Source organism: Ascidiella aspersa, chromosome 9 (genome assembly GCF_963924565.1).
Source record: "Ascidiella aspersa chromosome 9, kaAscAspe10.2, whole genome shotgun sequence".
In the NCBI taxonomy this organism is placed as follows: domain Eukaryota; kingdom Metazoa; phylum Chordata; class Ascidiacea; order Phlebobranchia; family Ascidiidae; genus Ascidiella; species Ascidiella aspersa.
The window spans coordinates 17,580,492-17,602,994 of NC_139455.1; the positions used below are offsets into that span (position 1 = coordinate 17,580,492).

General features: G+C 39.6%; 1 protein-coding gene across 5 annotated transcripts; it reads left to right on the forward strand.

The window, feature by feature from the left end:
* Positions 1-270: 270 nt before the first annotated feature.
* On the forward strand, positions 271-22,411 carry LOC146133332 (sodium- and chloride-dependent taurine transporter-like). Of its 5 annotated transcripts, none has more exons than XM_083396786.1 (17): positions 271-2,058; positions 4,804-5,120; positions 6,008-6,110; positions 6,503-6,539; positions 6,948-7,078; positions 8,113-8,244; positions 9,239-9,524; positions 9,965-10,097; positions 10,253-10,387; positions 11,307-11,410; positions 13,233-13,326; positions 14,071-14,214; positions 16,829-16,966; positions 17,824-18,030; positions 18,946-19,116; positions 19,461-19,536; positions 20,197-22,411. In XM_083396786.1, exons 4-17 carry the CDS (start codon positions 6,514-6,516, stop codon positions 20,286-20,288), a joined length of 1,869 nt encoding a protein of 622 aa, XP_083252912.1. In that variant the 5' UTR covers positions 271-2,058; positions 4,804-5,120; positions 6,008-6,110; positions 6,503-6,513; the 3' UTR covers positions 20,289-22,411. The 5 variants fall into 5 exon arrangements, with proteins under 5 accessions (XP_083252912.1, XP_083252913.1, XP_083252914.1 ...); XM_083396787.1 differs by having other exon boundaries at positions 4,804-5,079; XM_083396788.1 differs by lacking the exon at positions 4,804-5,120.
* Positions 22,412-22,503: the final 92 nt, after the last annotated feature.

Below are 22,503 nucleotides of genomic sequence, written 5' to 3' on the forward strand. Positions count from 1 at the left end.
TAAAAAAACGCTTTTGAAAAAAACGGCTGTCACGTGACATGTATTGCACAAGTCCAGACGATCACGAGCCAGAGAAGTTCTTCCATTGGACAGAGGGCACGGAAGAAAGTCGGCATCTGCCTTCCTCTCTCCTCGTTGCCAGCATAAAAGGGCCCACTTTCCGAGTGGGAAGCGTTAGTAGAAACGGTGCGCTTTGTTCCAAGAAACAGGCAGCGTTGGATCTTGTGTTCTCTTGAGACGTTGACGCCGAATGAGCGTTACTTCGCTGGCTTGGGTAGCACGCTGTAGGCGTCTCATCGCTTGAGTTTAACAGACTCCAGATTGTCTCATAAGGGTAAATGCTGGTAACTATTTAAATCTAAGTTAAAATAGGTTGTTCTGGCATATATTTCTTCAACCAACATTTCGGCTTACTATACGGCAAGCCTATATAGTAAGCCGAAGCGTTGGTTGAAGAATTATATGCCAGAAGAACCTATTTTAAATATACTATGCCTGGTAGCAGCAGCAGATTTATTAAATATAAGTTGTATGTATCTGCTATAGAAAGGCGATATGTGATCTTTTGATGCATTTTTGCCAAAACTGCATGAAGATGCTCCGTTTAGTAACGTTACGCTAGGTGTAAGAATAATTTTTTGTAACTAAAATATAAGGCTTTGTCGTGTTAAATGTTCAGCATACTATGTTTGGTGTCATCTTGCGAAAAGTAAACCACTTAGCAAGTGTAGTATATAATAGAAAACCCGCAGGATAGAAAAATTGACCTTAAATTTTGTCTCTCTCCAATTTAAAGCCACTATACTTGCAAATATTCTCTTTTTAGGCAACAAGAGTAACATTTCAAAGAGACATCAATGCAATTGGCGACAAATCGTTTTGTCAAGTTGTTTAAAACTAAAGATTTCAGTGGCATTCGGCGGACGTTATTATTGCTGATCAAGTGTTGCGACTGAACTGTCTCAAATGTTTGTCGCTCGTCGTGTTGTGCACATGCAGCAATTTTACGAAAAACATGTTTTTTCGATACTAGTACTGTCACGGTCGACAGTTTAGCAACAAACCTGATTAAGGAGTTGAGTACGCCAGTTCAAAAATGATTACAAAAAAGGCGTAAACAGGTGGTCTCCGAAATCGCTTTTCACTTGGCGTGCTAAGTATCACAGCGTACATTTAGTGGGGTGCCAACGGTTAACACGTTTCTGTTAGCTTTGGACCGCAACTTTCAGCAACTTCATTACCTTTTAATATGCGACCTGATTTTTATGTGCAAATAAATAGCCCTCTTTACCGACGCTTATAAAAGCAAGGACTGCCGGCAAACGCGCTACTTTTTGATTTGCGATTTATTTCCGATGGTGTTAAATTTAAATAACGACCAAAAAAATGATTTTGGTGGAACGTCTTTTGAAATGAGTCAGGATGGGTCACTGCATAACAACACCAGGAAAGAATCGATTTTAATTAAAGCCGAAGCAACCCAATCTGGTAGTCATTTGTGCCCTGTTGGTGGCGGCGCTCGACTGGGGAATTAAAAAGCAGTTTTCCCACCTTACTAAGCTTTGAGAATGACGGCGAAATACACGATAAGAAACCGGTGGCGTGGGAGATCGGTCGCCAGTAACGCCACAGTATCAACTGGGCAGGTTTGGAACTGAACAAAGTACAGTCCACACATTCGGCTGTGAAAATGGGTTCGTTCCTAGGCAAGTGACTTGAATTGAGTATGGAGGAAATTCGGCTGCAGTTCGCTCATAACAGTAGTTAAAATACAAAATATAATTTGTTGATTAAAAAATCCCTAAACGTATGAAAACGTTTTCACAACTTTGATTGTTTTTTGTGTGCGGTGTATGGAATAAATTTGTTGATAACGTTTGTTCAGTACTGTTTACCTACAGTCCTATAATATTTCTTTTGTCGTAAGGTTTCATAGGTTCTCTGTGAAGTTAACGTTCGTTGCTTACTCTTTTGCTTGCTTCAAAGTGAACAGTGTGTTAGCTTCCGTGTCTAATCAGCAACCCGCTTGGAAAGCGAAGCAGTCCAGACCCGGCTCAGGTAAGATAACGTTACTTCGGTGTTGTTTTACCCACTTTATAGCGTAACACTTTTGTGCCGCTTTCGCTCAAATTGCCCAACTCACTTCCACGAAGTAGTTCTCGTGGCCCCCTCCCCAAATCGATAACGTCTCGAGTAGAAAATTCTCGAATAGCTTTAAAGTATTATTTCTTTGCGCCTGAAACGACGCCGTTAACAATGGGCCTTTTGTTGCCCCCCCTCCCCTTAACTTCCCACTGTTTCGAGTCGGCGCCGAGCGGCACAAAAGTTCCTACTCTTGAGTACTACTCGTGTAATTCTGCTAAAAGTCTCTTAACCTTGACGAATATGCTGCAAACCAAAAAGAGCTGGGCACCTCTGCGGGTCGCGCTACGTAGAAACGTGTGGTGGTGTGTTATCTGTAAAATGTCGAACTGATGTTCTACAGCCTTCAGGGCGCGTGGTTTCAAAACTATGACAGCCACGCTCGGGCAACTTTTAATGTCTAATGTTACCAGTTTAAATGACATCATATCATATCACCCTACTGTCGATCTGTACAGATTGACCAAAAAAAAGTCCTAAAATTGATCGCACAGTATATCAACGGCGATAGGCTGTGTTAACATCCATATATCATACAAAATATAAAGAAGGCAATTTTTAGTTGTAAAATGTTTCGCCCCTGCGTTGTCTCACATTAATATTATAAGCAAAATCGTTTTTAAATTGGTCCACAATGATTGTTACTCAAAAATAAACAAGTTGTCAGCTTATGTATGAGATTATTTATTATCACAAATAAATCTTTTGAAGTTTTGCTTAGTACACTTAAAAATGGTAACGACATTTTTAAATCACTTATTTTGCAACATGAGTTAATACTGTAATTGAAAGTATGTGTGCGTTTAGGATTTACACGGATGTCTTCTAGTGAGCGATTTAGAAGAAATTTTCTCTTATGATTTTTTTGGATGTTATGAGATAGTAAATTAAAAGTCTATTAACGGAAAATAAAGTAAACGACAAAATTGTACACCAGTTAAAATCAAGATAACTTTGTTTGTGTGTAACTTTTTTTTACTATCGCATTAAGGGTAATACTGAATGCACCTAACCATAGGATAAAAGACGACGTTTCAACAGTGGTCGGCAACCTTTTTCTAGTCGCGAGCCAAAACCAAACTTAGAAAGGTCTCCGCGGGCCGCACAAAATCTTAACTAAGGATTGTGTTTTTAAAATCTTTGTATATGGCCGTATTTGTCCTAATTTTAAATAGAGAAATCAGGTGGCACTGTATAAAGACAAATTGTATTTGATTCTCGACAAGCTTTCGCACAACCGTGCTTCATCAGGTCAAAGTACCTGATGAAGCACGGTTGTGCGAAAGCTTGTCGAGAATCAAATACAATTTGTCTTTATACAGTGCCACCTGATTTCTCTGTTTTTACAATGTTAGAGCAACTGTTAATCAGGCGGGCCTCAGATGTTTTTGCGCTTACAGATGTGTTTGATTACATTTAAGGAGGCAGTAAGTTGTTGGCGCCAATCGCGAAAAACGGCGTTTGTTTCGTTTAAATTAGAGTCCACACTTCGTCATCCATAATACTAATGAAAAGTGTAATGATTTCTCGTTGAAAAAATGCGATAACTTAAATTGTTAATCTAGTTCAGTGTTTGCTAACCTTTAAAGTTAGGGCACACCTGGCGAGCTAAGCGATCGCGATTTTTTTGGTATAGCGGCATTTTTTCAAGTTTTTAGGACTTTGCATAAAATAATAAAAGTCAGCCCTCCACGCCACAACGGCTAAAAAGCGCTGATATATATTTTTGCACTTACTTAGTTAAATAGCAAAAAAGTATATGCCTATAGTTTGTCAAATAGGCGGCGGGCCGGGGAATGAATTAAATTGGTAGGCCGAATCCGGCCTGCGGGCCGTAGGTCGCCGACCTCTATTTTAAAGTAACACTACACCAACTAAAAAGGATAAATATAAATAGCACCACTTTAAAGCAGCCCATTTGATGTCAGCTAAAACACGTGAAAGGTTTACTAATATGTTTTGCTTTATTCATTCAGAATGAAATTAATTATATCGACTAATAGACCATTTAAATTGTGTTATCTTTTTGTGTAAACCAGGGATTATTTTAAGTACGCATCGCTTAGTTTTAGTAGACGGGTTTTCATGTCGTAATAGGAAAAATACAATACCTTAATTTTATTGTTCTTACAAATTGGAAAATAATATAATTGAATTAGGCGATCTACTTTTAATATGTATTCTTTTAACAATGTTAATTGTAGTAAGTAATAAAAACATGAATTGCCTAAATAAACCATTCCATTTATCAATAAACTAATCGAGGGTTTTAATCAACCATTTTGTGTGAAAACATATTTGATTAAAACGTATACATTTTTACTAATTGCATGATGTTCATTGACTTTCAATTTAAAATAATTAAAAAAGTTAACACTGTCAAACAACAAATGAAATATATGCAAAAATCTCGTATTAACAGCAAAATACAATTTAATTGCTTCTCTATTATCAATTAATGTATCGTTTGGTCAACAAATCAACCAATGAAACCAATAACAACCCAGTAATTGAGGTTTAATTCAGCGGCGCCACAAATCGCTACAACTTAGATTTGCAGAGGTGCTTCGACCTTTCTGGTTTGTCACGTGACATCGGGCATGTCACCCGCAGCGACTAAAAAACCTATTTTCTATGCGGTAGTACTCTTTCTCTCTGCAGTTGTAGCCCAGTTTTTATTGGCTCTGACAAGAAGTTTTCCTCTCCTCGCAAAGACGACGCCGGGACCTCTTTTATTTCGTTCTCGCACGCTCCGCATTGTCAAATACAAACGCCAAGGCCCCATCAGACCCCAGCAGTTATTTTGGTTGTTGGACGATTTACTGGTGGCGATACTGGTGCAGTTATGGCCCGTGTGTGTGAGAGGAAGCAAAGGCGATGGGCCGAGCAACCAATGGAATCGAGCGCTTTTTGCGGCTCTTTACCTACTTGGCGAAGGCAAGGCCAAACCCAGCACAGACAATGAAGTTTATCCAACAGTAAAATCCCTTTAGCCTAAGAGCCAACCCCTGCTGAGAAAACAAGGACTTTGCGAGCGGGGCCGCACGCCTGTTGCACTTGCCCGCGTTTTTTAACGACGCCAGTCGAGGTCGTTTTTTGGAAACATGCGACCTGTCAGTTATTTCACACTCGTTTGTAAAATCGTGACTCCCGAAAGTTACTCTTAATATAAATTCATGGTTTAACGAATACGTAACTCTTAAGAAACATGCAGTCACATATTACTATTAATCAGTTGATTTTTACACAGTTTACATTTACTAGTTAATGTTTACGATTCATAACTTATTTTCTGTTAAGTAACATCGTGTAATACTTTTTCAATAGAAACATGTTTACGCGGAATAGAAAAGTTGCAGATAAATGCACTTAAGGCCCCGCTCAAAAGAGTCATTTTTTCGTGGTGGTTGTGCTCTTTACGCTGAGATATCGGTGGACTGATCAAAGCAATACTTAACAATTTTAGTTTTGAGGGGCGGCCCTTTTATGTAAAACTCGGAGGTAATTTATTTGTGTGACAGTCGGTGTTTAAATACACAGTTTTAATTTCTGTATAGGATTACTTTTTTATAAGATTTTGGGTAATGTCGTACTTAATGTTATATGTTTAACTAAAATCATGTGCTTCACTCAGTTTGGTTCCGTTATAAACAGTTGCCCAAGGGGTGTTTTTTCGAGCTTTGGTAATTGAGTAACTAACAGTTGTAAAACGCGCCAAAAGACACGGAAAGTGTCCGGGGGCCGTCCCTACAGTTTGTCGTAACTGTGTGTCTCGTTTATGTGCATTTAACCTTGTAACTTGTAAACTGCTGGTGTGTTGAAACAGTTTCCATTGCCGAAAATTAGCATCCGACTTTGTTTTCAGGTCAATTCCACCTCGCTGTCTCGCACCGGCTCCTGCCAGTTAAAAAAACGGATTCGGTCGTTTTTGACAGCGAAGATTTTCCACGGGAAATAAAATTTTTCAGGTTGGTCTGGCAGCACAGTAAAAATAGAAATATATAGGTTGTATATTTGGGAGGAGTTTCTGGTCTTAATTGAGTACGCCGTACACTTTTTGGCCATGCCAGACAATAAACACAATCGCATATCTTAGATCAAATGGGGATTTTGCGCATTTATTAACAAAAAGAACACTCGACGAACCTTGGTTTAACCTTCGAGCGAGAGAAAGATAAATCTCAAATTTGCTGCGTACCCAAAACACACATAAAACATGTAATAAAAATGTAAAATCTGTTACCGTTTGAGAGCAAAACTAGGCAATTTGTACTTGACTTGCCTTCAGCCGTTGGTTCGAAAGCGTGGACGTGCAATTATTAAGTAATTAAGGATTCTAACAAAATGCATTTGTCCACAGGTTTTAAGGCAATGGAAGACAACAAAGGATTTGACAGGTGAGTCTAAAGAGTTGGGAAAAATGTTACGCCACCCAGCCTGTCAGTTTAAACTAGTATATATCCGGGAAGGGGTCCTTTTGGAAATCTTTTAATTTTGAAGTGTCTGTGCGTAGTGCACTTAAAGATTCTGTAGAGAGGTAGTTGCTCGCTTGCCTTAGGCGCATTTTTTTGTTTAGGTCTGTCTTGTGCAAAAGTCGACATTTCGGCAGGGTTAGCATAGTGTACCTCAACGACCTCTGCCGTTTTGGCCCACTTGTATCGTTCGGTTGGACAAAGGGTCCTCGAGTAGCCTTTGTGCGTAACGCCTACGCGGCCAGGCTTGTCGCTAGATACGGTCATTCAGTGTTTTGTCCGTGTAATGCCGGTACCGACTTACCAAACGTTTACCAACGACGATTCTCGCAGCAACGGCGCCGCACTTTCTTCGCGCGACAAATGGAAGAAGAAGATTGACTTTGCCTTCTCGATTGCTGGCGGTTTCGTCGGACTGGGGAATGTTTGGCGGTTCCCCTACCTGTGCTACAAGAACGGAGGCGGTATGTTGTTTTTATTGCTGCTTTGCAAATCGTTGCTGTCAAGTAAAAAACGATTTTTTTTTGGTATACCAGCACTTCCCTTAAATTGCTTGCAAGTTTATATTGCCTAGTTATCATAATTGTATTTTCTTTAATGAACTGTATGCTCAATTAGACAACATGTAAGAGGAAAAAATATAAAAAATAAAGCCTTTATGGTACTAAAGTACATGCGCAACCTTTGAATAACAATAATTAGATCTGAATTTAACAAAAACACATTAGAAAAACTTACCTACCCAGAAAACTGAAATAGCAGGCAATCTAAAAATACTACAAATTTATATTTGTTGTTGAAATCGTGTTTTTATTTCAGATGAATTGATCCATTAGGTAGATTTTAATTAACTGAAAACTGTATTTTCTAATAAAATTCTATCGCCTTGTAACATTTTTCATTTTACAGCTTAATAAAACTGCGCAAGTAATTAAAAACTAGAACAATTAACTTGAAGGTTCAATAATAACGACACCATTTCACCCCGGCAAAATCCAATTAGTTTGCCAATTTTTGATTTGTTCTGGCTGATCGTGGTAAAGTTAATTGTTGTGAAAGAGGCTTAAAGTTCTTCACAGATTAGACTAATGTTAGATTGAGTAACTGGTGCTACAGCAACCGCCTAGGGCTGGTCACTTTAACGTTGTCCAAAACCAGGTAACAAATGCATATAAAAAACCTCGCTAGGAAAGGACGAAAATGAAATGACTATCTATATAAAACATGCTTCAAACGAACTTATGGCATGGCAATTGCCTGTTTTTGTAAAACAAACAAAAACACTACACCACTAAGTGATGTGAATATAAATCATTATCAGTTACCATGTGTTCATAAGAGACTGTGGAAAGTCGACATTTTATTTCGCTAGAGACATTTCGAAATTCTGGATAAAAAGTACCGCGATCCGATCCGATACCAAACACACTTGCAGAACATTCTACGGACTTACATGGATATTTAGCAAAAATAGTCAAATATGAAATATGGTCGACAGGTGCCTTTCTCATACCCTATGTGTTCTTCGTGGCGATCGGATCCCTCCCTGTGTTCTTGCTTGAGGTCACGGTCGGCCAGTACACCAACCTCGGTAGCGCCCTGGCCTTCAGAATGGTTCCGCTCATGAAAGGTAAGATGCCGTTTGAAAACATAGTCGGACAAGCGGTGGCCAGGCTATGTTACATCTTAATAGAGCAAACAGCTCATTATTTGGCTTTGTTGCTTTCGACTCAGCAAATAGAATGGAAGCATGTTAGAGATGGTTTTATATTTTTGCTGTAAAGTTAGCTCAGGAAGAAACAATCCCTTTATTAACAATATATATAGGGGATACAAGTATAGACAGCATCATTTAAAATTGTCGTTTCTAAATTGTAATTAAATACAAGAAATACTGAAAAATGATTGCTAAACGTGTTATGGTCAAATATATTAATTGCTTACACTGAATCGTGTATTCGTGTCTTCCCTTGACCTATACGTGCTAAGTTGGTAAATACCGCTGCGTTTAGGGAATTGACCGCGTTTGAACAGACCATGCCAAAACAGCTGTTCAGTACTGTACTGCGTAAGGGGTTTACTTCAGTCGGAGGCGTCTGAACTGTTCCATTAAGAAGCAAACACTTCCACCTCCTGTTTAACTGCATTTCGCAGAACTTAAATGTGCAAGAACATGAAAAACATCGTTGAGCAGTCCCCTTGACGTCGAAATGTGTGTATTGCGGCGTGGTGACGATTCGCTGCAAAGGACGAAGCCCACTAAACCGTTTTGCCACAACAACTTTTCACGCTGTCGACACTTTTAAACAAGTGTCAATACGCAGTCTTTAGTCTCGGAATTTAGGAATTAGACTCGGAATTAGGTCGTCAATGTTTATTCCGCGGCAATGCTATGCCACTCTTCAGTATTCTCATAACTTGCCAATGTTTGCACTCCGTTGTTACTTTTAGGCTGCGTAATATATACTTAATAAAAACATTAAGCATTTTTGTATCAGTGTCACAGAAATGTAACTCCCCTTATTAAGTTTACATTCCCGGCTTAAGAAAAAGTCACAAAAAAAGCGCTTACTCGTCAAATTTTGCACAAAAGAAAACAACCAGAAATTTACTCGTTTCTCCAGGACTCGGACTGGCGGTGAACGTGATCAACTACCACCTGAACGTCTACTACGCGGTGATCCTGGCCTGGTCGCTGCGCTACTTTTTCGCCTCGATGAGTTCCGAGCTGCCCTGGTCGACCTGCGGGAACCCCTGGAACACCGACAAGTGCGTCGTGTTCGGGAAAGTCCCCGAACCGTTGCTTGGGAACGCGAGCGCCGCCCTGGTGGCCAACGTGACGACCGCGGCCGTCAACGGCAGCGCCGCCATCGGCAACGCGTCGGTGTCGTCGGTCCGCGAGTACTGGGAGTGAGTATCTGTTTCTCTGTATGGTGGTCTGCTAGTTTTTTAAATATATTGCTTCGCCGATAGATTCAAAAAGCGTTAGATTCAATTGCTGTTTTGTCGAAGAAAATCTTAACATCCTGTTTTGTCGAGTGTAAGTTTTTTAAGAAAAAACTTGTTCGCCTACTTACTTGATTTTGCAGTTGAAGTAGCGTCCGTTGTTAACGCAATTGAAGTAGCGTCCGTTTTCAATAAAATGTTTTTGTGGTGAATACTAAAAAGCCAGGATAATGTCAATGCACAGGTAGCCGTAAAACATAACATGATTTGCTTTTACATGTTGCTAACAGTTTAACGAAAAAATCAGGATTCGAGGTTCTCCTCTAACGAATATAACATTCGGTTCTCTGTCGCAGTTTTCTTTATAAATCTAGACATAAAGCCAAATCTGTATTTTTTCACAGACGAGGAGTGCTTGAAAAGTCGGCCGGTATCCACGATATAGGCCAGGTCCGTTGGGAGTTGCTTTTGTGCCTTCTGCTTACGTGGATCGTTATCTACTTCTGTATCTGGAAAGGGATCGGATGGACCAGCAAGGTACCGTCGTTCGTCGTTTGTCAGGCGCTCCACAAAACGATGTTTTTGTCCTTTAACGTTGTTAGCCAACATGTTTCTTTTATATCTGGGTCGAGCAATCCATTTCCCTGCCGTTTTTCGAAGCGCCAATTATCGAGCCCCCTTTTGTTTTCCAGGTGGTCTACTTCACCGCTACCTTTCCGCTCATCATGTTGCTGGTTCTGCTGGTGCGAGGCCTGACACTTGACGGGGCGATGGGAGGCATCATTTTTTACCTCAAGCCCGATCTGGAGCGGCTTAAGGACGTGCAGGTCGTTGGCACTAGAAGTTTTCTCACTTGGTCCGAACTATAATAGCACACATACACTAAACGTTTTACAGCATTGCTTCTAAAACATTTTTTCATGATTGGAAAACCATTCTTCAGCATTTCCTGTAAAGCGGATATTGTTTCAATAATGTTTAATATTCACCAATTAACCATTTTAGAAAAAATCTCTCCCAGTCTATTTCTAATAGATGTCACATTTGTCATTCTTACGCTTTTCTACTTGGATTACATTTTTATATATACTGGTTTTAGTGAGGATATTTCCCCATGATAGCCACACACTTCAACACTTCAATTCCGTAACCTTGGAGGTTCGCGACTTCTAGTTTGAGAACCACTGCCTTAGTCGCAAACCCAAATCAAACAGAGCTTAAGGCACCGCGATTTAAAGCTTTTTGAGGCCATTGTTAAGCTAGACAAACTCGGGTTTGTTGTTTTTTTTAACCTCAAATAAAGTTTTACTGGAGTTGTCAAAGCACTGTTATCCAAACTTGTGTGGGCGGTGATATTTGGTCGCGCACTCTTTAAAGTTGTAAACTGATTGTATTACTTTTGGGCATTTCAATATAACAAGACGCAAGTTCAGAAGTCCATTTTTTAGCAAACACACTTTCGAAAACCAACTTCTAATTCATGATCAAAAATGCGAGAACCACTAAACTATTAACCACATAATGAAATTTTTTTCCTCCAGCGTGCGACTATGCCATCAGTCAAACAAAGTGGTTTGTAAAACGTGACTTAGTCCATAGGGACTTTTCGGAAAATATTTTTGGTGGATCAAAAAATATCAATTCAATCTTTGACCAACCTTAGTCTGATTTTTACACAAACTTGAGATTTTTACACAAACTTCTTTTGGTGAATCACAACATCTCAACTCTATCTCTGATCAACAGGTTTGGGTCGACGCCGCAACCCAAGTATTTTTCTCCTACGCTCTGTGCAAGGGAATGCTCATTACGATGGGGAGCTACAACAGCTACAAGTACAACAGCTACAGGTGAGAAAAATTCGCAGCTCTTATTCAAGAATGCAAGCAAAGTTGTGCGCGACGTAAACGCTTAAAGTTACCAGTACGGTTCGTAGTTTACGCTCGTCTCACCTCCTTAAATGCGGGACACTAATCTACAAAGCGAATAAAAACGTGTTCTTCCGTATTGTTTATGTTTATGTATTACGTTTACTTTTGCGAATGTCTTTAAATAACTATACTGAAATGACATTAGTTAACAATATGCATATGCATATTCATCCACCTGCGTTAGTAGCAAAAAGTGGATGGCCCCAAAACGATTTTCATCGCTCTCCAATATTTTTCTCGTACCGGTATACTGTAAAATGTGAAAAAGCATAACAAACGAAATAATTGCAACAACATATTTACGACATCAAAGGCATGATAAAGCTGCTACAAAAATAAAAAAAGATCAACGTTTGAGTATTTGGGGTTTCGTCAAAGTGGCCCTTTTTGGAGAATACCAGGGAGGGGCGTCCCAGCTTTCGGCGTCGTTCGTTCTTATGCGCATTGTGTACGCGACGCTACACTTATTACAATTCAAAGCTACACGGACTTTAGCGAAAAACAATGTGATGACGCGAAACTATCACTTTTCTTGCAACGTGATATCAATTCATCATATGGTACGCAGTGTTTGGTTCGCTTGGGCGTTAATGTAAACCTTCCGCTGGCCACGCGTCAGGATTCATTATTTAAGCGTGCGAACCACTAGTATTGGAATGTAAATCCTTCCACTTTGTATGCGTAGCTATGCAACGTCGTTATCGGCAACTGCACGGGGTCGATTACTGTCCTTTAGTTAGCGGAAGAAAACCGACGCACTTTACGCGAAAATGCTCTCGGGTTTTTTAGAACGCCGTCTATCAATTCGGTAACGTGACTTCCATTAACGATTTTACGTCCCATCGAAAGGCCTTCTCCAATCTAGCCGCCACCCCCCCAAGCTCGCGCAATTTCTTTGTTGTCTTTTTCGCAATTAAGCCTGAGCCGCGTCACTTGCGCAAGATTGAAAGGCCCTACTCGCAAAGTTAGTATCCTGTCAGTCCTGTCACGGTCCTAATTCGATTTTCGAGTGATACAATTCGCTCCGGGCCAATCAATATCCAATAAAAACTGATTCGAAAATCAATAGATAGTAAATTAGAAGCCGCGTCCCGAAAAATCGATCAAATTCACCCGAGGCCGGCCATCTCGCCTACTAATATAATAAATTCGTTACCCCCCTTGGGTATTCTTGGTCCCGGTTAGACGCACGGTACCTCGTTGAGTTGATAACGGATTGGCGGGTGATGACGCAACGACATGACTTGGTCTAGCTTTGGACCTTGATCAAGATCAAGACGGATGAAGCAGGGTCATGTCAGATTCAAGGCGCATAGTCTACTTGCAGCCGGGCGTATTCTGCGCCATACAGCATTTCGATGTATGGGATTGACTGCTAATTATTGGAGATTTGCTTAAAAACAGAGATATTGGTGAAAAAATATCTTAAACGTTAGTTGCAAATTTTGGGTGACATTGGGCATTAAAATGTGAACTTAAAACTGCTGATGACTGTATGCATTGCGTTGAGTAAAGCTGGTCGCGAGACACAGCAAAATTGAGTGGCGAAATTGTGTGGTCCATAGAAACTGTCGGAGTCGTTTACCGGGCATTAGGCAGCCTAAACAGTCGGCTATAACCGACCAACATATGCAGCAATTAGCACGTGCTTTGACATGCCAAGAAAAAGGGCCCTAGCGCCGCCATTCGTTCCCCGGTGACCCGGCATTAACATCTGACGCCGGCTTTTTTTGTTGCTCAGGGACTGTATCATCCTTTCGATTCTCAACAGCGGCGTGAGCTTCGTCTCGGGATTTGCGATCTTCGCCGTGCTCGGCTTCATGTCCAAAGAACAGGTGGGTGAAGCGAGCATATGGCAAGGCTTTTCGAATCCGTTTTTGCTTTTCAACAGACCCTTAGATTTTGGAGCATAATGGTTTGAGGTTGTAGTAAGACGTAATAAGAATATCAAAGCCCATACAAAAGTAGGTATCATTTTGTAAACGTTTCGAATAACTCTTTATTCATTTTCAACATGGTGCGAATGCACTGATTCTAAGGGTGAGTTTTTTTGAAACGTTTACAAAATGCTTCCTACCTCTGTTTGGGCTTTGGCATTCTTATTACGTTATACCTTTAAATTTGTATCCGTATTTGTTAAACTGGCCCCAGCACCTTGCCGAATCGTAGGGCCTCAATTTCTTGTCCCTGTGCGCGTTAAAACATATAGTGCCTATAAAGACACAAATATTATGGTTCTGTAATGCTAAATAAACCAGGGATCAAAATCGATACGTTGGCCTACAAAGCGACCCTGACACTGAAAATTGATGCTCAAATTTGCTTACCACCCACTAAAGAACTTTCTTACATATATTCATTTTGTGTAAATATCACTTTAGGTTTAAAATAATGAGACGTGGCTGTAAACTTGTTGCCTCATACAATCCATAAAAATATTGCATATTTGTAGCACTTTTTCTTTTTGTCCAATGCAACATTGAAACAACGCAAATTCGAGCGTGTGAGTTTCACGAAAACAGATTTGATCCATTTTTTGAGACTTTTTATCCATATAAAAACGGCTATATATCTCGCAGGGCGTCGACATTGCTGAGGTGGCGGAGTCCGGGCCTGGACTTGCGTTTATCGCCTACCCGAAGGCTCTCACTATGCTCCCAATGCCGCAGTTCTGGGGCTGCCTTTTCTTCTTCATGCTTTTCCTACTCGGACTCGACAGTGAGGTGAGTACATGCGAGTTGTTTTTATCGATTTCCTACGCGCTGTTTTGTGTTTAGCCGAAATGTTCAAGTGCGTTAATAACGGCTTGACTGTATATGCGGTGGACTTGCCCTTCGGCAGCGAGTTTACTTTGTTGAAGGTTTTACTTGTGCTTTATGAGTTTAATGTTACAAGTCTGACTCGCAGGAGGGACGATTATACTCGTACTTAGCTCGCGGTCTTTCAGTCATTCGCATTGGTTTAATTTTACAAAGCATGTAACTTTTTGTGGTGAAACATGTCTGATTTCGTTTCGATAAATATTTTTTATTCAACTGAAAAATAATTTTTTTGACTTGTGTTGCAAGATTGTTGCACACACTGAGTAGAACCCTCTTCAAGCTAACAGTTCTTTTTGACATTATTTTTTTGTGTTTGCTCTCTTCAAACTCTCTTCCTCCCCAAACGCGACAATTTCCGTTCGGTGATAAACAAAGGTCGTGCACAATGCACATAGGGGCGGATCAACTCGAATTTAAGCACTGTAAAAACTCGACAAACAGCAAGTTATACAAGGATAGACCTTTTGCATCTCTGTCGCGATTTCATGAGAGGCATATTGACTTGGATTTTTTCACTGCTTGATCATGACGCACAAGTTTTTACAACGTTTATTCTGTCTTTTCAAGTTCTTAAGAGTTGTTGCGACTGACGACGTCGAAAATTGTTTTTCTATGACCTTTGAACTATAGGAATGGACCAGCTGGTACTTGGTCACACCAAGTAACCATTTTCTTATCGACGGTTGCGACCTAGCCCGATTGGTGAATAGTGAGTGTTCCATTCTTTAGCGCGTCGTTATAACAAACCCGCTTTAGAATACGGTTAATGATCCGAACGACAAACAAAAAAATAACGACAACAATCGGTTTCAAAGATATGAATGTGATACCCAAGGCTTCTTTGCTGATAAGGTACATTGAAAGAAAGGCTTTAGGCAAGGTAACCAGGCAGCAGTTGCCAAAACCGAACATCAGCAACCAAAGCAGAAATCAAATCTCCTGGCGCATCGTCGGTTTCGTAATGGAAAAGTTTAGTAGTACTTTTCCGCTCGTCGGATTTCGACGGCGTGAAATATTAATTAGCTGCCCTATTGCCCTTGGGGAACCAAACAGCGGCCTATTTAATCACAGCGAAACGAAAATCGATCGTAAATAGGGTAAAAAAACATCTAAAGACAACCTTATGCTTTCAAAAGGATGCCTTCGGAAATGTATTCTTATTAAAACTATATAATGAATTACAAAAGTTAACCTAAATTGATTGTGGATTTGTAGTGGAACAAATACCATCTGTCTTAAGACTTACGCGAGCTATGGCAGTGGTTGTTAAAGAGGGCGGACTATTACCGCGATTTTTCCACGATTATATTTCAGCAAGAAATCTAGCTCCAAACGTATCGTTTGGCTTCCTTCTCTTGTTGTGACGCGCGGTTTGTGTTTCACAAAAGCCAATTTAACTAAAAAGCCGTGTAACGGTCGCCGGTTTCAATGGAAAAGCTGGCGTAGGGGCTTCGCCGTTTCACATGCTTGTGTGATGGAGGCACGCCTAAAAGAGATGGGCGAATCTCTAGTATTGGTAATTGGATATCGGGGTAGTAGAGCTCCTTCACAAAGGAGCCGGATGTTGGACCTTTCATCTTACTTCTTACGGTAGCGTTGCATTTTTATACCCCGCTTTTAATTTCTTGAGATTTTAGTATCGGCATTTATACTTACCACCATGCCATGCCACCATACCAGTGGGCATGCTTTATGCCCTCTTGTGTATCTTAAATAAACCCCTGTCTTGATATTTGATGCCGTGGGTTTATAGGTCACCTGGAGTATTCCTAACTTAGCGTTGTTGTAGTTTTTATCAGGGCTGCGCGACCTACGCGGTAAGGTTTCTCGCTGATTTAACGTAACGCAGTTAAACTTGTTATCGTCCGCATTGTCACTTTACACAATATGGCATAAAATCCGTATAGTTGTGGAGATGAAAACAGAGGCAACAAATTGAAAGTAAGACACGAATGTAATGTTATTACACGAAGTCTCGATATTGTGACACAAAGTTTAAAAAATTTTGTATGTTAATTCTGAAAAATATTGAGAGTCGTTATTACCTTTTTATTCAAAATGTTTTGTTTCTTGTAGAAAATAAATTTAAAATTGTATTTAACACGTTTATATACTTTTTCGGATATATCCTCTGAATATTGTTATTATAAATTTATAATTACGTATATGTACCAAAAAATATGATTTTCAACAAAAGGCAAATCCTGATTTCAAAACAAATATATTACGTTTTACATTCGGATAAACGAGGCAAATCCTAATTTCCAAACAAAATCTATATCATATGGTTTACACTTGGTAACTATAAAACTAATAAACTCATTCGATATTTAAAATAGGTTCCTCTGGCATATATTTCTTTAACCAACGTTTCGGCTTACTATCCGGCAAGCCTTCGTCAGGGACTAACACACAAAACTCATTCGAGTAATACACAATGGCGAAACTCGCGCTGGTTTTCAGTCCACAAGTTTGCCTCTATGTTCGCAAAAACGATATTTTTCCTCTGCTACAGTTTGTCGGCCAGGAAACTCTGATGAGCGCGTTCGTCGATCTCAAGCCAGAGTGGTTCAAGAAGAAGTGGAGGAGAGAGTCGACCCTCGCCCTGCTCTGCATCTCACAGTTCCTCCTTGGCATCACCATGGTTACCAACGTGAGTGCTGGGACATCACCTTGCTATTAATAATGAAAAAACAGCTCTTCTGGTAACTGTAATTATTTACCAACGTTTAGGGAACCTATGTCAGTCGAAGGCGACTTTTAACCTATGTCAGTCGAAGGCGACTTTTTTGGTAAAGAATTACAATTTCCAGAAGAGATGTATTTTTATAAATACTACTATGCCTGGTAGCAAGTTTATATATCATTTTGCTATATTACTTGTTGCACCGCGATTCGATATTGCCATAGTCCAATTGGGTTCGGGTTATCTAACTTACGCACTTAAAATTGATATAAAATAGAATTTGCGTTTGAATGCAATGACCTGACTGACTAATTTGGATTTCATGTCGGTCGACCGAGACTTCTTATTTTATAAGAAAAGATTTCTTGATATAGCTTATTTTTAATATATTTTATTTCTTCTCTGTTTTTTTTGTCGTGGGTTTGTTTTTACAAAAGTGAAACAACAACTCTGCACTTTTCACTATGTAAAACATACTTTTGAATGACTCCGGTTAAAATCAAAAGTATTTTCACGGAACATTTCTAACAGAATCAGAATGTAGTAAACTTTACAATAGCCCTTAGCACACGACAAACTATATGTAAATGTTTTAATACTCAATTGTGTAATAGATAGTGCGTATTCAAGTCTGAAATGCCTGTGTGTTGTAATACAAATACCTTATTTTCCAAATCTACAAAAAGTTTCACGAAACACGTTACAGTCAAGATCACTGATCTAATGTCATAAAAATACTGTGGAACACAGTCCGAAACCGTTTTCGCCCAATTCACAAGACTCTTTGGCGTTTCGTTTTTAAACTCGTTTCGCCGCAAACGCAGGGCGGCGTGTACGTGCTGAACATCTACGACAACTACGCGGCCGCCGGCTGGAGTCTTCTCTTCATCGCCTTCTGCGAGTGTACGACCATCGCCTGGCTCTTCGGCATCGACCGCTTTTGGGAGATCGTCTGCGACATGATCGGCTTTCGGCCTCGCATCAACTGGTTCAAGTGGTGCTGGAGCATGCTCACCCCACTCTCCACTGCGGTACGTGCTCAATTACAGCGCGACCACTTTCCCCAGCCAAGACTTTTAAACGGCTGATTTTTTTTCTTTTTGTTTTGCTAATTAAATTAGAATTGCTATATACCCTAATGCAGTGGTTCTCAATCGGGGTGCCGCGGCACCCTGGGGTGCCATTTCTAATGCTCAAGGGTGCCGAGAGATATTTGAACACTTTAGGAAACTGATTTTTACTCAACTCTTACAAATTTTTGTGCAAGATTAGAGTGAAATAAATCAAATTATAACTTCCTATACGTTATGAAGAGTTGACGTGTGTTGTTCCAGATCCGTATACCGCGACATTCAGTGAATTGCCTACGGAAAAATCGTGTAGGGGTGCCACAATCTATTTATTATTTCTGAGGGGTACCGCTAGTCATAAACGGCTGAGAAACACTGCGGCCTAATGCACGACAAATGGAAATTAAATCAATATATGACTTTTTCTTATGAGAATGTAAATGAAAATATTCCTACGCAACCAATGGCATTTTGAAGAATGTATATTATACCTATAAGCATTAAAATTGTTGTTCTCGATTGTCTCTGTTTGCTGCGTCTCGGCAATGAAACATCCCCGTGTCAGTATAGCGCTCGGTTTTGTTGTGAAACGGCAGTTACATTGAGTTTAACATATAAATACAAACAAATAGAAATTACTTCATATCTGACGTAAAAAATGAAATAATACACTTTTCACAAAAAAAAAAAATTGTACTTGTCAAACGATATCTACGTTTCGCATACACTGTTTCGGCAAAAAAAAGTTAATCCCTACTATATATTTGTTTTCGGAACTATAATAACACAACGCGTCCAACTAATTGAACAATGACCGTGGGCTATACCTGGATCTTGGCTACATCGACTTAAACTGTTTTGTGTTTGTTTGTGCAGATCCTGCTGGTGATATGCCTGGTCTACTACGAGCCGCTCACCTACAACAAGACCTACGTGTACCCTGGCCCAGCCATCGTACTCTGTTGGATGCTGGCACTCTCTTCTATCCTCGCTATTCCGGTCTACGCAATCTATCGTTTTTACATCGCCAACGGAACCTTCAGAGACGTAAGGTTCTAAAATTAGATGACGTCAAAGTTTAACCGGCCAAGATTGCTTTACGATTGGGTTTACTCGACGAAGCTCACGACCAAGTTGACACCAACTCGTTTTGTTTTCCCACTTAATCGTTTTGTTTTTTCCACCTTTTAAATATTTATAAAATACTGTAAAAAATACTTTGACCTAGGGATGTCCGATAATATAGAATCAGAGCTGATACCTGATGCCAAGTGATAGTATCGGTACTCGTCCGATACTAACATTGTTTCGGTTTCGATCCGGTACTAAATTAATATAGGAATTTTGCTGCGTCCTCCCCTCACAGCTATATTGCTTTGTTGTTTATTTAGCGCTGGATCGAAGTAACAACCTCGGAGGTCGATGAGCGGGAATTGTTTAGCGGCAGCGAACAGAAAGCAAGCGGCGGTAAGCACAAATGGTTTAGTAGTTGAACGATGACTATCAAACTGCCTGGTCCACTAGAGTCCTAAGCACCAGAGGTGGATCAGTTACATCAATTCAGTTCAATTACACTTACTACCTTAAATGTTTCAATTACATTACAATTACTTTAAAAACTCTAATAAGTTACATCAATTACAATTTTCGGCATTGAAACTTCAATTTTCTCAATATCAATGTATTGGGCCAGAATTTTAGCAAATTACAATTAGAATTGGACAGAATGAAAATGCCTCAATTCAATTACATTAAAACCTGTAATTAATTACAGTACATCAATTACTACTTACCGACTACTTACTACAAGCACCACAAAGGATAGTGCGGTTTTCTACTACGTTCTTAATCTTTGGCCCTAACTCTTTGACCGCACCTGAACCCTAGTGGTCACAGGTTGTCAACTGGGCACTACTGATTTTACCACAAACTCCTGACTACTTTTCAGTCAATAGAAAAAGCCTAACCCACAATAGCTCCTAGATTTTTTCTTTCTTTTATTTACAGCAACCCCACTATTAGTAGTCGCAAAAAATCAAGTAAAGAAACGAGTTAAAATGACTAGTTCTATGTTCGTCGTTGCGCCTTTCTTCGCACATTTTTAACAAGCCACGTTTCTCCGTGTAGGTGAAATGGAGCTTGCGCCGCTGTACGACGACGTTGTCAAGGCAAGAGTCGACGGTTTTTGTCCGAGCGCTTGCGGCGAGAAATGCGCCTAGCGACGGTTGACAAGTGACGTCAGCATCATCAACGTATTTCCTTCTATTTTTCTTTTTACACCTCCCCAATCAAACTCCTTTTTTGGTTTGTGAGGCGACGTCTTTGCGAAAAAAGTCTTCCATCGCTTGTCATCATTAAAACCAATCCAGTTTGGGTTTCCACTCAGTTTAATCTCTACCATCGTTTTCCGGCTGCGCTTTTAATTTACGTCAGGCCTGATTTCTAACAAATACCCCATTGCAAATAATGAAACAAGCAAACGTTTTAAATTGCGATGCTCATTAGTTAACTAGCAGCTATTACAGTCTGCCCCAACCAATGGAGACTTTGACCAGTGTTGCGCGGCAAATTCTTTGAGTGACGGGCGCACGCTTATAAGTTCATTATTTATCGGCAAAACTCGTTTAAAAAAAAACAAGTCGGCATAAACGGCCTAAACGCATGTTGTTGACAGCTGTAAGCTGTAAGTTTAGTAAACTGGGATTATTTTGAGCAGCTACGTTTTGGGTAAATAATGTTAAATTGATAACATATAACGGTAAAATATACTGAAGTATTTTTTTTAATGCCTGTCCAAAATAAACGGGTTACTACTTAACTAGCGAGTAATACAAACTTTTGTTGTCAAAAGTTTTTAATATGCCCAATTATGAGAATTATATATAATTCACAATGCGACGAGTAGAAAAGCAACAATCTAGGGCGATTGTCCTATTTGTAAAAAAAAAAAATATCGTACATTTTTTGTTAAGTTGTTTAAAGTAAGAAACGATCAACTGAAACATTACAAATGACTTTACGTTGTCACTTTGTAGTACAAAAGCTTAAAAAGGACTTGCTTAAGGTGAGGTATTAGTTGGATGGTTAAAACGTAGTTATTTGAACGATATTTTTTCATCGATGCTATCAATGCAATTTAAGTCATATTTAGCGATGTAGGTAAATTATTGTTCGTTTAACGGGTGGTGTTTTTCTTCTCCTGTAACTTGACTAGATTGCCAATCCACTGTAACTTGCCTAACGAGGTTTTCGGCAAAAAAATATCCAATCGTTTTTATTGTCTTTTCATTCATTTTTGCTTTTTAGATGTACTTTGTTTGGAGTTTGTCAAAAAAAATATTACCGTTTAGCCTTCATTTTGTAAGCTTCGAAAATGTCACTTCATCTAATACCACTGTAGTAATTTATCATCGACATTTAAAAATGTTTCTAGCGCACGAGACTAACTTGTTCTGAATTAAAATATTAATTGCTAACAGGATGTAGGGCATTATTTTCTAAACTAAATGTAAATGTCATTTATTGTCTTTTTGGCGTAAACCTACTTGCTGTAAGGCATGAAGTGGTTTGAAAAATCCAGCTTCAATGAACTTATTCCTTCAGCTCTTTGCTCGAGAGTGGCTAAGTACTTTTACCCTACAAGTGTTCTACCATTCAAAACAGGTGGTCTCCTTTTCGACTGTTGTGTTTTTAAAACGCTGTGTTCTGTTGTTCAAGTTGACGCCGATCACATTCTCAGCACTGTTAGTTGCCGTAAACTGTTGCTTGTACGCTTGACGTCGACCATATTTGGCCCGATTTGCCAACAAAACAAAGAACAGACCCGACTACAAATCGACCCTTCAGTGTGTCGGTAGTCTGGGCCACGTTACCAGGCGAAATTACCACTTGTTACCAGAGTACATTGCAAAATTATCATTTTTGGCCCATCGCATATTTGTTAGAAAAGAGTGATCTACAGCCTACTGGGAAGATTTTAGACCAAAATTTTGTATAGTAAAAATTCATGGAAACACAATTTTCTTTCATTCGCAATCATGCCACGCAGCTGTTTTCTAAAAATGAATACGTAATAATGAGTTTAAATAAAGTAATTTAAAGCATCCTGCGAAATATGTGTCGCACATGCCAGAGTTGTAATTGACTGTTTTGTAAAGACAATGTTCCACCGACGAAAAGAGCGTGGTAATTTATTATATACACGAAAATGTGGTACTTCAACATTGATTTGTAAATACTTTTTATATTTTCGCCTGTTTTTTGCTTCTAAAGTGTGGCACACTATATAGTTGTAGTACAAATTTACAGCGCAAATAAACAAAATGCTGTTTGCTTGTCGACATATTCCTGTGGTATTTTAAGGAAATCGTTTATCGCGGATCGTTTAAATGCCTAAAATGGCTTGAGTTGCATCAAAGGGTTGTATTTTATGCA

Excerpts from the sequence above, each read along its gene's own strand:
- LOC146133332 (XM_083396785.1), top strand. The coding sequence starts at position 6,901 with ATGCCGGTACCGACTTACCAAACGTTTACCAACGACGATTCTCGCAGC. Across the intron at positions 10,388-11,306 it reads AGCGGCTTAAGGACGTGCAG|GTTTGGGTCGACGCCGCAAC; the intron begins GTCGTTGGCACT and ends TCTGATCAACAG. Across the intron at positions 18,031-18,945 it reads TCACCCCACTCTCCACTGCG|ATCCTGCTGGTGATATGCCT; the intron begins GTACGTGCTCAA and ends TTGTTTGTGCAG.